General features: G+C 39.9%; 1 protein-coding gene across 1 annotated transcript in view; it reads right to left on the bottom strand.

Annotated features, from left to right (window-relative positions):
- The window catches only part of LOC127413934 (calcium uptake protein 1, mitochondrial), a 98,228-nt gene that overhangs the window by 15,921 nt on the left and 67,186 nt on the right, over positions 1–15,121 (bottom strand). Inside the window, exon 6 of the mRNA XM_051651514.1 lies at positions 393–507. Within this exon, the coding sequence (XP_051507474.1) occupies positions 393–507 (115 nt within the window). The remainder of the gene's footprint in view (positions 1–392; positions 508–15,121) is intronic.

Here is a 15,121-nt window from a genome sequence, read left to right as displayed (position 1 = left end):
GTAATAAGCACCAAATATTTTAGTGGCATAAAAAAAATATGTTGGCACTGTATAATAGATTCAAATGCAACTCAAGGTTTGCGAAATGAATGATTTATCTGCAACAAAAATGCCTGCTAATAGAGCATTTCTTCAATGGCATTGCTAACACTTGCTTTTGCATGAGGCTGCATCAACGCTAATAGGTACTTTTCTAGAATAGCGCTGGGAAGTGCTCTTCCCTCTCCAGGAAGGAGAGCACTACGGAGACCACATCCTGCCAAAGGGAGTTAGCAAAGTCCAAGACCGTACTTTCATATCGGCCAGTAAAACATAAACAAAAAGTTATTTTATTTTAGAAATTACTTTGAGTAAAAGACAATGCTCTTGGGAAGTCACTCAGATACACTCACTGGAGAGGACGGTCGTAAGGAAGATGTAGTCAGAGAAAGAGATGAGTCCACATTCTCCCAGTGTGAAGAAGATGCTGTCCTCGTCAGCAAACTTCTCTCGGTCCTGAGCAATCTTCTGCAGGTGCCCAGAGAGAAAAATAGAGTGTGTCAGCATTGCTTCTCTTCAACACAAGATGGCACTTTTGAATCCTGTTTGAGATCAGAGCTCCATAAAGTGTGAGCAGAGCAGCAGACAGAGGCACTAGCATGCTAACACTGATGCCACATGGTACATTCATGCAATGCTGCATTCTCACACAAGAGACGAGCAAGAGAGGAAACAATATGAAGAGTGTTATTATAATGCTAAAACAACCATTTCATCGTTGTTACTTACAGAACGGCACATGGCTGTGTTTCAAAACCTAGTGAGCTGCCTTCCTTGACAGCATGTTTGGGCATCATAGGTACATTCAAATGTTCAGATTATGGGTCACATAAATAAACAGCACATCTGGGTATCGTAGGCGGGTTCGAACATTTGAATCAAGTGGTTTGTCTTTGTAAACAGCATTTTTGTGTATCAACTGCACATTTGCCAGCATTTTTGGGCAGTTCGAATGGTTAAATGAATGAGTTGCAAACCTAAACAGAAATTTAAGGCATCAGAGATGCATTCAAACATTAAAATCAAGTGGGTAAACAGCATTGTTGGGCATCATATGCCTTTATAAATTAAGCAAGTTTCCTACATAAACAACATTTGTGGGGCTCACTGGCACATTTGAATATTTAAATCAGGTGGGTTGCCTGCCTAAACAGCAATTTTAAGCATCATAGGTGGGATCAAATGTTCTTGCCTTTGATGCCCAAAATGTTTTCTAGGTAGGCAGCTCACAATTCGAGACACAGCCAATGTGTCTCTAATGAATAACAACAGTAACTGCTTATAAGTGATCACTTATTTTGCTCGACAAATCCTGAGAACACACTGTATTTGATGTTTCTGCAGTAAACTGGTTCACATTTCTGAATAAAGGTGACTCCACAGTGGTGCAATCACAGTTTCCATCCTGTGTCTTGACATAAAAAAGACAGTGACTGAAGAACAGCTGCCACACACTCAGAATAATGAAGTGTGGGAACACACACACACACACACACACACACACACAAACACACACAGACGTAGCATGTCAGTTCAGCATCTGTTGACATTTGTGTTACCTCTGTCTGGGGTGGATCCCATCAGTGAGTAAAGGGGAAGAGAAAATGGGGTTAAAACACAACCTGACCATTACGCAGTAAATCAGGGCTGCCACATATCATATGTGTACATGCGCGCCATTGTGATTACATTTATCCTTCATACTGAAACACATACACGTTTGTGCAATGTCCCACTTACACTCCCCACTCAACACACTCTCCTTTTGAAATAACACTGAATAAACAGGCTATAACATAATACAAGCCAATAATGTAAGATATATATATGAGTGGTGGTGGTGTAGTGGACTACAGTTGTTGGTTGTAAGATATATATATGAGTGGTGGTGGTGTAGTGGACTACAGCTGTTGGTTGTAAGATATATATATGAGTGGTGGTGGTGTAGTGGACTACAGTTGTTGGAAGGTTGTTGGTTCAATCCCCACAGCCACCACCATTGTGTCTTTGAGCAAGGCACTTAACTCCAGGTTGCTCCAGGGGGGACTGTCCCTGTAATCAGGGCACTGTAAGTCGCTTTGGATAAAAGCGTCTGCCAAATGCATAAATGTAAATGTAAATATGCCTCCATCTTGACTTCAGTGTCACTAAATCATAAATTGTCAATTAAATTTCTCTTTGAAACTCTTATTAGTGGTGTTTTCAATGGCTATTGCTTATACTTACAGGGTTAAGGAATTGACAAACAACTAACCTTAACTTAGCTTAACATTACCTGGCCACTTTTTCAGCTGTCATGGTTCCGAAGTATGCTCCCTATACATTTTCTCCATAGGAATTTTATAAAATCCTTCCTAAAAGAGTTCTAAGCCATGAACCAGCTCAGAGGTGAATCACAACGTCACAAAGTTGATTTGAAGGAAAAATACAAAGGTATAAGACTAAGGACTTTAATGATCTTTAATGAGGGACTGAACTACAATCCCGTAAAGCATTGCGAATGCAATTATCTAAAACATCTTAATTTTATTGCAAAATATTCAGAAATATACAAATATACAAGTAGTTTGAGAGTGTTTGGAGAGTGACTCGACTGCATCCTTCACAGTGCGTCATGGAAATGGACAGTTTCTGCAGAGCTCTTTTGGCGCGCTTTGTTCGCTGCAGTTCTCTGACTGGTGGATCATTCCCTTCAGGATCAAAGAGAGTATAGCTCACCAGAAATTCCGCTATTAAACAGAAGCATATACCATCGATTAACAACCTTGAAGCTCATGGTTGGTCTGTCTTAAGAGGTTTATAAGTTATCGTTAAAAATCAATCCACCTATGGAGTAAATGATTGGGATTTTTACTTCTGGAATTAGACTGTTGTGCTCTACAGCACAATTCTCCGGAATACTTGATTCTGATTTGTCAATCGAAGTCAATCATGGTATTCGGCGGTCAAATATTTTTGTTCATTGATGCAAAATTGTATACCGTAACTGATCCTTGTCCCAAGAAACCGAACACGAACTGGGTTCATGGGTCTCACTCCACGCTCACTTCTCACATAAATTATTTAATTCTAACGTAAATAAATATTTCATGTCCATTTACCATGTTTATATGGTAAGTGGGATAGTATAAATTCAACTGGTCCGCTTTGTTTTGAGGCCCTGGTTAGCCTGTCTGGGTTTATTTTATGATAATGCCACTCACTGCACATTATTTCTAATGTTTTAAATTTTGGGACATTAAATATCCTGAACCATTTGTGCTACAGACATTAAGTAAGAGTAAGTATCCATCAGCAACCACCCAGAACATGCTAGCAACCATCTAGCCACAACCTAGCATGTATAACAAGCTTAAAACCACTCAGACCACCTTAAAAACTGAATAGCAAGCCTCTGGCCACCACCCACAACATCCCATCATTATAGTGGCAACTTTTGCACAAGCAAGCGCCACTCACATTGTGAATGGTGTGTCCCTATGCAAGTATCACTTATACTATTGCTCATATTTAGCATTATGGCTTTTAACAAACCCCTAACCATGCTTCACCACACTACACCAAACTTCAGTAAGTAACTCATAACTCGAGAGGTGTGCTGTTACTTTTCTAAGACATAAGACATGGAAATGGCCAAAAAAATCCAATAGACTCTGAAGGAGGAACTCAAGCCGTATCAAGGGACCAGAACATAACAGACTTGGGTGTGGGCTCATTTGACTGGCAACCACCCACAACACCCTAGTATTGAGGCAGCAAGTTTTGCATGGGCAGGCACCACTTTGAGTGCATGGAGGGTCGTTTGTGTGTGTATGGGACAAGGTGAACACAGGTTATTTTTTTACCAGCTCTGAAACTGGTCGAAGTGCGAATAGATTTGAATAGACAGTAGGTGCTGCTGAAGGAGCTGTAAGGAACAAATGTGTGTGTGAAGAGAAGCGGTGAGGAGCTAATAAGCTCCAGGCCCACCGTGTCCCTGCTGTCACCTTCAGAAGACATTCAGGAGATGCAGATTTAGATTTTAACACCCAACACCAACATTAGCAGCCCGAGAGAGAACGGTCAGCCGCATGTGCATTTAAACTGCATGAAACTCTCTCTGTGAAAGAGTTTTTTTGGGTAATCCCAAATCACCCAAAAAAAAAAAATTTGTCAGTTTTTGTCGACTTGCTTTCTATTTCTGTGGCATCACACTGGGCAGTCCCACCCACAGTGAAATCTGATGGACCATCATGATTGCACCATCAATGTGACTGTATGACCGTAGGCACAAGCAACAAGTAGTAAACAACCAGGAGGAGAAGATGCCAAAAATAAAGTAAGAATTTACACTTGCGGCAGTGTGCAGCTGATGTGTTGCAAGAAATGCAAAGACTGTGAGCTCTTTGCCAATGGCAATTTCTGCAGAGACAAGCAGCATTTGCAGCTCTGGTTGCAGGATATCTATAATGCTTTACATGCTACATAGTGATTCACTTGCGCAAGTTAATCCGGATTGTTTTCATATAAATTGTGAACCACTATTGCATTATGTCCCAGACTTCAATTTTCAAGTTGACTCATAGGTGTCCACCTAAGTTTGGAAAACAGTTGTCACACCAACCAAACGACTGAACTAAACCATTAAACAGACTTGGGGCATACCAAGAGCTCCATGTTAAAACATCCTTATATGTGTCCAAACTAGGTGCAACATGATAAAGCATCAAGCAATGAAAGCTTTCTCTTCCATGTAAAACCATGACAAGCGACAGTGTTAAGGCGTGTTCACAAGTCTCTAATAATGACAACTAGTCAGAATTTCTACTCGACGGCTGTATCCAACAGTATCAGGTGGAGGATCACAGTCTGCATTCCCTTTGGAAGTCACCACATTGTATGAGGCTGGCTGACCTTCACAGCAAAGCCACTGAGTGTTCCCTTTCCAAAATGCCAACAATGTGTCCAAGGGTGTGAATGATACTCCAAGTCTCTCACAGTCTGAACTAATGAGAGCTTTGGAGGTAACAACATAAATGTTAGTTGAAAGTCAAGCTCTTGATGGGACAAACTTCTACGTCCTGTTCTCGTTATTTTCATTCTTTGGAGGGCTTACACACAGCATACGTTCTTGCAGCTAGATAGAGCATTCCGTCATGCTCTATCTAAATAAACTTTCTAAATAAATCTAAATACTTCTAAATAGAAATAAATCTTTCGAAATAAAAACAGGTTGTTGTAGTTTCTCAATGAAATGCTGTTTAATTCAGAATATCCAGACAACTTCATTATCCATCTTAAAAATATTCATGGCACAAGACCCATGACCAAAGCCATCCATCTGACGCAAGTATCCACAGACCGAATATTAGGTAAAATAAGGTCAAATGTCCAAACAGAATTGCAATCTGTTTGTTTGACAATGCTGACTGGGTCGATCATAATAACATTGGCACAGACAATGATGAGAGATTGGGGCAAAAATGTTTGAAACTTGCTTGAAAATAGTCAATATTTTTGCAATGACACATTTCACTTAAAATATTGCAACACTAGAACACTAGAATTTGCTTTGTGTATACACCCCCATATTCTTGCATACTTGGTTCTTTTATTCATCTTTCTTTTCTTCATGTTTCTCTTCTGATAGCCAAATATTTTAGGGGAAGCTGTGCACTGCAATTTGCTGTATCAAGGTACTGCTAGAGGTAAAATCAGTATGTGTCTCTGTGGGACCTCTGGAAACACTTCACAGGTGCCTGTTTCCCGAAACACTGGGAGCTTCGTGCTGCCAACCGCAAAGAGCTGCCCTCAGACATGGCACCAGACTTTTGCTCCCACTGTGCTTTGTGTTAGGTCCAGGAGTTTTGTAGAGTGTGCAATGATCTTGTGAAATGCAAGCTGTTCTGCGGAGTTGTAATTTAACAACCTCATTACAAGTTATCAGCACTTCTGCTCCAATAATGCCAGAAACCAGATAATATACTGATGGATGTGTGTGTGTTTGTGTGTCTTCAAAGTGAGGGAAAGAAACAAGAAATGAGAGACAGATTTTGGATCTGGATCAAACAAGCTTTTGGTTCACACAGAATTCATTTGACATCAAAGTTCATTTGTCTGGTTGGTGTACAAGCGGTGAACTGAACTTCAGTGTGCACCACTGAATCGCACCTGTTCTGCTCTCCCCGAGTCGTGTCCTAGCCACATTGGTTATAGCCGCAGCTAGTGCTCGGGGTGCTACTCACAATGATGGTGCAAATGTACCGTGGTTCAGACTACAACACAGTGTCCAAACCAGTTGCAAAGCGATGCCACGATACTCGATAAACGATCTCTTTTCCATGTTTTGTCCTAACAAGCCACAACAACAGCAAGCGACAAACGTCAGGAACTTTTGTTGATCGCTTGGTTTCTATTTCTGTGGTGTCACGCCGGGAAGCCCTGTCATTAGTCTGTAATCTTTCTCAGAACATTAAAGCCGACATCTCACTCAGAGAATGTTTGTTTTTGGCAGGAAAAAAAATGATTTTTGTCAAGTTGGAAAGACATCTTTTACTGGCAATACGTTCCATTTGTTATCAGATTATCAAAAGCCATGGCCAAGTATGCAAACCCCTGTTATGACCAACAATACAGCCACTTAATGACTTGCAGTGATGAAAAAGGGTGTGTGAATGCCAAACAAGAGAGAGACAGAGATGAAGAGGGGCAGGTCTGATGGGTCTTTTTTTCCTAAACATACACAGCTGGTGAATAAGAAAAAACTTCCCATACAAAACAAACTATATGCAAATATTAAAATGTCAGCTACAACCCCAAGAGAAAGCCACACAAAGCTCATTATCACAATATGCCTGGGGACTTTAGAACAAGGTCATTGACCCATTACAAACGTCAAATAAACCTGTATATATTCACAAATGCAAAACTCTCACATGACCAATTCTTATGTTTCATCACAAGGTGATACCATATTTGTACATATGACTCAAGCACTATATTCCAATGCATTTACAAAATCAGCAAAGATGTTCTTAAATTAATTAAGAAGTCATATGGGTGAGTAAATATTGTCACAATTTAAATTTTTGGGTGAACTTCTCCTTTAAATGTGCAATTACAGAGCTTGTGACTCATGTGAAAATCTAATCCAAATTCAGATTTACTCAACCAACCCCCCATGGTTTTCCATGGAAGGCACCTGCTGAAACTAAAAGTTAAATTAAGGTCAGCCATAGGACACCAGTCCAATCAGCATCCCACACAAATTAGGCTCCACCCCCTCCCACCCATTCATCCATCATGGTCACATGATCACAGTGGCATCACAGTACCTAGTGGTACCCACAAGGGTTTGGCAGTTTGTCTGGGCAGTGTCCTAAATAACATCCTAAAGTTAGTCAACTCATGCTGTGTGCTTGGTTTTCATGCATTTAAAGGGACAGTGAGGCCCAGTGAGCAGAGGTTAAAAAGGAATCTAGGGCAAACTGTGGTGTCACCGAGCACAGGCAGGAATGCGCTACAACACGCCAGCTCTACCCCATCCTACTAGCAGCCTGTCCTGCAGCCAGTCAATCGCAGGCATTGAGCACAGGGCATGCACAGAGATCTAAAGCACTGGCACACATCTCTGCTTCAAACAGAGAGAGAGAAACAGACAGAGAGAGACAGAGAAACATTCATCTTTTTGAGTTGCCAGAGCTCTTGACAGATCTCTAAAACTCTTTCAACCTGAGGCTGTAGGAATGCAAAACTCTAATTTGTTTATAGCAAACCATCTACAAGTATATCAGTACGGCTTGTGATCAAGTTTTACTCTATGCACAAGCTCTACACAAGAGCAATAGCTGAGTTAATATTTTAGAGCAGAGCAAAACTAGAAAAAAATAATCACTACAGAAATTACCACGAGTTTTTTACTTTTTTACATTTCCCTGATATTTCCAGGTTTTTCATGACAATTGGAACCTTGCATATTTCACCCCCCTTACATATTTCATATTCACCCCCTCATAGGGTGAACTATGACAAGAACATAATTCTTTAAAAATACTTAATCCTTATTCAGTAATCACAAATGACTGTGATTGGTCGATCCAGAATAGCGCTGAGAAAAGTAACAGGTACCACATGACCAGACCTTCAGCAGACCGATATATCGGATTTTACCAATTAATTTGTGACAATAGTTGCTTTTTGGAATCATCGGTTATCTGCAAAAATCTGTGCTTATGCTTTCTGATAGTGTTTTTTTAATTCCTCCGTGAGACTATACAGAAATGTGCACTGTCATCACATACATTGTGTCTCAAACTTCATATCTTTTGAATAATAATAAAAACCTCATCTGCTGAAATATGTATATTTATACAAAACCCTTAATCTGGTGAATATATAGGCTATAATAAGCTTAATTTGGTAAATAATTAAATATAAAGCACTGTAACAAAGCAAAGTCTCTATCTTTTCAAAATAAGAGTCTGGGAATAAGTACGTGTATTTCGGGCTTGTTAATAGTCCTGCGTTATGCTCCAAATCTTCATTTTTTATGGTTATTATTGGGATTTTGTCTGGGCAATTAATTGCATCTGGAATTGTAATCATTTTGGACTCCTGTAGCCTCTATGCCTGTGCCGTCAAAGTAATGAAAGACTAAGAAATGTTTTTACCATTCTTTAAATTGATTTGAAAAACTATCGGCTGATCGTTATTGGCTTTTCACCCCACCTTGAATATCGGTATCTCCAAAAGATCGGTCAACCTCTAGTCTGGCCAATAATTTGCACCTGAATAATGGCACTGAGAAACCTGATTTAAAAATACAGTGCGACAAGTAAAAACAGGATATTTATTATTGCGTAGTCACAGACCGATATATCGGCCAGACCGATAAATCTGATGATATTTCATCCTTTTGAGACAATCATACTCACTTGGCTGATTACCAGAGGTGGTTTGTCAGTAACAAAATATACCTATAGCCCTGTCAATAGAGAATACAGAATTTGTTTACAAATATATTTGGTGAATTGAGTAAATATTGTATAGTAAATCGCAACAAAAAAGAATTTCAGCATATATGCATACATCTCACTCCCTAAAATTGTTTTAGCATATATATATATTGGTTTTATATTGATTATCGGCCACCCCCTCTCTAGATATCGGTGCAAGTCATTGAAAATTCATATTGGATGATAAATAGAGAACGGAATACCACTAAGGCACCACCCATTTTCAGGTGCCCTACATAACATTCCATCTACTTATTTTATGTCTATGGTGCATTCACACTTGCACACAACTGAGAGATCTGAGTCCGTCAATGGATTGCTGGTCTGATCCCCAGACAGTGCTGCATTATTCATGTACATAAGCATTTGCACATGCATGCACAGATGAATGTACACTCTTGCTTGCTCTGTGCAGCGCAAAAAAACTAAAAAAAAAAACTAATGTTGTTCCAAACACATATGACCCATATTCCGTGGAACACAAAATATGTTATTCACTTTCATTGACTGAGGCTAACAATCTGCCTAACATCTCCTTTCTTTCACATTCCATTAAAGAAAAAAGTCATATGGGTTTGGAATGATTTGAAGGTAAGTAAATATAAACAGAATTTTCATTTTTGGGTGAACTATCCCTTTAAGGTTACCTTCAACAAAAGTAAGAATGTGGGACATTAGACTTAGACGTACAAAACCAAAGAAATACAACGGAACATATATTAACAGGGTTTGAAAGTAACTTTTTGGCTCACCGGCCACTGTGGCTGGTAGTTTCCAAGGTCACTAGCCACTCAGCATTTTCACTAGTCAAAATCCCCCACCTCGCAAAAAGTGATAAAGTTAACTGGAGATTGTAACTGCATGCATTTGTTTGGACATTTTATTTGAAGGAGAATGATATTAGTTTAGCAGGACACAGGCCTGATGATTTAAGTCATCTTTAGCATATCTGAAGGCAAACTTGACCAGTCAGAACAGGAGTAGGATGGAACAGGTCAATAATTTGTCCATAATTCATGGAAGTTTTTACCCCTTCATTAAATGTACCTTTGTTCTATATTGTTTAACAGTAGTATTTATAATAATAAGGGAATAAACAAAGGTATGACCATGGATGGCTCCACAGATTAATGTAGTCTTCATAGTCTTTTCTAAAAAATAAACTATAGTATTTGTTATAGAACATACTAATAGCCTAAACACATTTTGAACCTATAACTACAATTTTCACAGCTGTAATAAAAATAAAGTGTAACAGTTTAGCCCTAGTAGATTTAATATGAATCTGTACAGTTAGTGTTACTGTAGTAAAACAATAATAATAAACTTTTAGTAAGAATGATGATGTGTATTTTAAAAACTGATTTGTATTTGTCTCCTCTTTCCCTAATCAGTGCTGTTCATAACATAGGGGCTGCCTATCAGTTAGAGAGGTTTGACTTTCTCCATATAAACTCAGCAAAAAAAGAAACGTCCTCTCACTTTCAACTGCTTTTATTTTCAGCAAACTTAATGTGTAAATATTTGTATGAACATAAAAAGATTCAACAACTAAGACATAAACTGAACAAGTTTCACAGACATGTGACTAACAGAAATGGAATAATGTGTCCCTGAACAAAGGGGGGGGGGGGGTCAAAATCAAAAGTCACAGTCAGTATCTGGTGTGGCCACCAGCTGCATTAAGTACTGCAGTGCATCTCCTCCTCATGCACTGCACCAGATTTGCCAGTTCTTGCTGTGAGATGTTACCCCACTCTTCCACCAAGGCACTTGCAAGTTCCCGGACATTTCTAGGGGGAATGGCCCTAGCCCTCACCCTCCGATCCAACAGGTCCCAGACGTGCTCAATGGGATTTTGATCCGAGCAGTATGGCTGGTGGTATTGTCATGCTGGAGGGTCATGTCAGGATGAGACTGCAGGAAGGGTACCACATGAGGGAGGAGGATGTCTTCCCTGTAATGCACAGCGTTGAGATTGCCTGCAATGACAACAAGCTCAGTCCGATGATGCTGTGACACACCGCCCCAGACCATGACGGACCCTCCACCTCCAAATCGATCCCGCTCCAGAGTACAGGCCTCGGTGTAACACTCATTCCTTCGACGATAAACGCGAGTCCGACCATCACCCCTGGTGAGACAAAACCGCGACTCGTCAGTGAAGAGCACTTTTTGCCAGACTTGTCTGGTCCAGCGAAGGTGGGTTTGTGCCCATAGGTGACGTTGTTGCTGGTGATGTCTGGTAAGAACCTGCCTTACAACAGGCTTACAAGCCCTCAGTCCGGCCTCTCTCAGCCTACTGAGGACAGTCTGAGCACTGATGGAGGGATTGTGCATTCCTGGTGTAACTCGGGCAGTTGTTGTTGCCATCCTGTACCTGTCCCGCAGGTGTGATATTCGGATGTACTGATCCTGTGCAGGTGTTGTTACACATGGTCTGCCATTGCGAGGACGATCAGCTGTCCTTCCTGTCTCCCTGTAGCACTGTCTTAGGCGTCTCGCAGTACGGACATTGCAATTTATTGCCCTGGCCACATCTGCAGTCCTCATGCCTCCATGCAGCATGCCTAAGGCACGTTCACGCAGATGAGCAGGGACCCTGGGCATCTTTCTTTTGGTGTTTTTCAGAGTCAGTAGAAAGGTCTCTTTAGTGTCCTAAGTTTTTATAACTGTGACCTTAATTGCCTACCGTCTGTAAGCTGTTAGTGTCTTAACGACCGTTCCACAGGTGTATGTTAATTAATTGTTTATGGTTCATTGAGCAAGCATGGAAAACATTGTTTAAACCCTTTACAATAAAGATCTGTAAAGTTATTTGGATTTTTACAAAATTATCTTTAAAATATAGTGTCCTGAAAATGGGACGGTTCTTTTTTGCTGAGTTTAGAGCTTTAAACTCCAATGTTCTTAGTAGAATTCAGATGGGTCACAAGTTTTCTGTTCTCCACCAGCCACGATATCAAATAAAGTCAGACTGAATCACGCAGGTTTTTGCTCTGCGCTGTTCCAGAGCTCTGGAGCATGTGGATGTGCGCTGTGGCTGTCACGCAAAAGCACACTTCATTTGCCCTGCACAGATTCAATGCATAAAAATTTCAATGCATAAAAAACCCTGAAAATATCATCTGCCAAAGTGGCAAGTAAGAGTGATGGAATTACCCGTCACTGTCAATTTTTACCCGCATTTGGCGGGCGTTCATTTAAAACCCTGTATATTCTTTCAAATTAAATGTATAAATTCTATATTTCTAGTACCCTACAGATAAAGTTACTGTTTACAAACAAACTCGCAGCAGCGGCACTTCCAGGTTCTATAGGCACCCCCCAAAAGAACTGCTTTTAATGGGTGCTTCATTCAAATTGAGCCAAAAATGCTGTTCCAAAAGATTAATTAAGATTTGTTTTTTTACAATTTCCATCAGGATCAGTGAATCAGGACAAACTCAGGATATCACATAAATTTTGATATTTCACGGATCACCATCATTGTTATCGTCTGCTCTAATGAAACCAATAACCCCCTCGGCTGCTGTTGATATGTTTGACATTTTCACAATGGAATCGCTCAAACTATGATTTGATCGCAAATGGCTGTTTTTAATAGAAAAAAAAAATACACTGAAATCTGCTGCTCAAAAGAACCCGAAAGTGCGGTTGCCTGCGGTGTGATTACACAGTAATTTATTTATTGTATATTTCCAGAGTCGTATCATGTCCCACTGGTGCAGCAGCGGCGCTGGCCAAAATTATGCCCTACGCAGAGTTCCGTGATCGATGGATGGGAGGGAGGTGGGGGGGATGGGGTCCGAGGCGATACTCTGACCTTGTGCGCGCTGTGAAGGGATCTCCTGTGTTCCGCGACTGTTAACAGGTCATAATGTATAACGTGCGAGGAAGGGCCACCAGTGGAGTTTCTGGTTTAATATGCATACAGGGAGCGGCGGTACCGATACCACAGTTTGAAAGAAACATTGTTCAAGATAGATTCCGATTAACCCAAAAAGTCCAGAGCACTGCCTTGCCTTCTATGACAGGTCTTGTACAAACAGGGTTGTGGCATGTTGAGTATGCTTAGTGTGTATGTTACATATCAGTAATGGGTCGGAACATACCCTAAAGCTCTTGCCTGCCTGATGGTGCTGTATAAAAGTGAGAGTGTGTGTGTTTGTGTCAAGATGTGCCTTTCTTAACCGTTGAGCAAACGTCACCACCCACTTACCAATATTACAAAGACTTAAAGGTTAAGTGTGTCATTTTTTGCTGTTAAAATACTTTTTCCTATTCCGGTGGATAGGAAAAATATGCAGATACTTTTAAGTCAACACACTGCAGCTTTAAGACAAGTGCGAGCATGTCAAACATCAACTTATATTGACAGTTGTTATTTATAGCTGCTTTAATGATCCCAACCCAAAAATAATCCAAGAAGTTATATTTAAGTTTTGTAAGCACTGGATAAAATCAGTTTCTTAATCTATATGTTTGTCTTGCTTTCCAGTAAAAAAATAAAAAAAATTATATATATATATAACATCCATAAAGCCAGATAAATGACAGTCATGTAACGTTACATGGTTCAAACTGATAGGTCCTTTGAACATGCAATCTGTGAGACAGTCGACTCACGTACTTCATGACCAAAAGCTGATAAGTACTAGTACTAGTGTGCTCCCTTTGTCTAGCATTTAAAATGCCTCTGTTATTTGCATATATCCAGTCTTACTGCAGGGTATTACAAGAGTTTTCTCTTTAAAACCCTCCTCCTCCCCAGCACCACTTGTCTAGATCTGCTTTAATGTGAATGTATTTAGGTCTAAATGTGCAGCAGCAGCATGTCTTAAGCAGGCGTCACACTAGCCAACTTTTCCTCCGATTTTCAGTCTTAAGCGTCATTACATAATCGCCGGCCAGTGAGAGGAAGACGGAGCTCGCATCAGCATCCGCCAGCATGACACTGTTAATCCCTGAACTGACTGGACTCAATGCTGAGTTAATGGCTCCAACAACAGGGAAAGCAAAATTCTGTAGACTTGTCAGGTGACCATCAGAAATCATGTCACAAATGCTGATTGTAATTCATTGATCACCAAGCGCTTTGAGGGGTTCTTCTACAATAATATGTATAATAAAATCAGAAGGCAGAGGCAGAACAGTCTGTTTTTATTGAACATAAATCCAGTACACTTTTCTACAGATAGCCCAGAGGGAATAAATATACAATCACAAACATTTCAATGGTTACACCATGAACCGCATGCTATATTGTTGTTAATTCGGTGAGCTCCACATTACAAGGTTTCAGAGAGAAAGTTTGAGTGTGTCGGTATGTCTGTCACCCCTCCACCATTCTTAATCAGCAAGTGTGACAAAACTCCAACTGTAGAGAGCGAGATCTCAGCAAAAAAGTCAGTAAGTGTGACACCCTAGGCTAAAATCGAATTGTTTGGAGTTGGCTAGTGTGACACCAGTTTACATGCTCAACACAGCATGTCTGTGTATGTTCTAGTAGTTGCAAGTCTTCATAACTGCTTTGCAGTAGCAGCGTTAGCAAATCTAGTCAACCAAGACCAAACCTACAACCTTATCATATCCATTATAATACTTCAAAATGTATTCAGATTTAATTCTTGACTGAAAAATACTTGAGAAGCAACATTATGTTTATTATTACAATGGATTCTGCAGAGTTTTTAAAATCAAATTAAAGACTTAAGACCTTTTTCAAGACCTAAAAACAAATAAAATTACATACCGTATCCCCATTACAAAACAAACCCACACAATCTCAGAATAAAAGAGGCAGGTGCATACATTCAACATGGCCTTAAAATTGCTTATCAGAAAAACAGGGCTGAATGTATGCAAGTTTAAAATATTCAAGACATGTTTTCCACATATATATCACATTAAAATTGGTTTATGTACCATTATATAAATAAATACAAATTAAAGGTCGACCAATATTGGATTTTGCTGATACGATAATGTGTTGAAAGGTAATTAATCTGCCAATAGTTTTTAAAATTGTAGGCCTATAATAAATGCAACCAAAATACCAATAACCGGGGGGAAAAAAAAGAAGATGT

Source organism: Myxocyprinus asiaticus, chromosome 23 (genome assembly GCF_019703515.2).
Source record: "Myxocyprinus asiaticus isolate MX2 ecotype Aquarium Trade chromosome 23, UBuf_Myxa_2, whole genome shotgun sequence".
NCBI lineage: Eukaryota > Metazoa > Chordata > Actinopteri > Cypriniformes > Catostomidae > Myxocyprinus > Myxocyprinus asiaticus.
The sequence above is the reverse complement of the archived record's forward strand: the minus strand, read 5'-3'. Positions and strand labels throughout refer to the sequence as shown.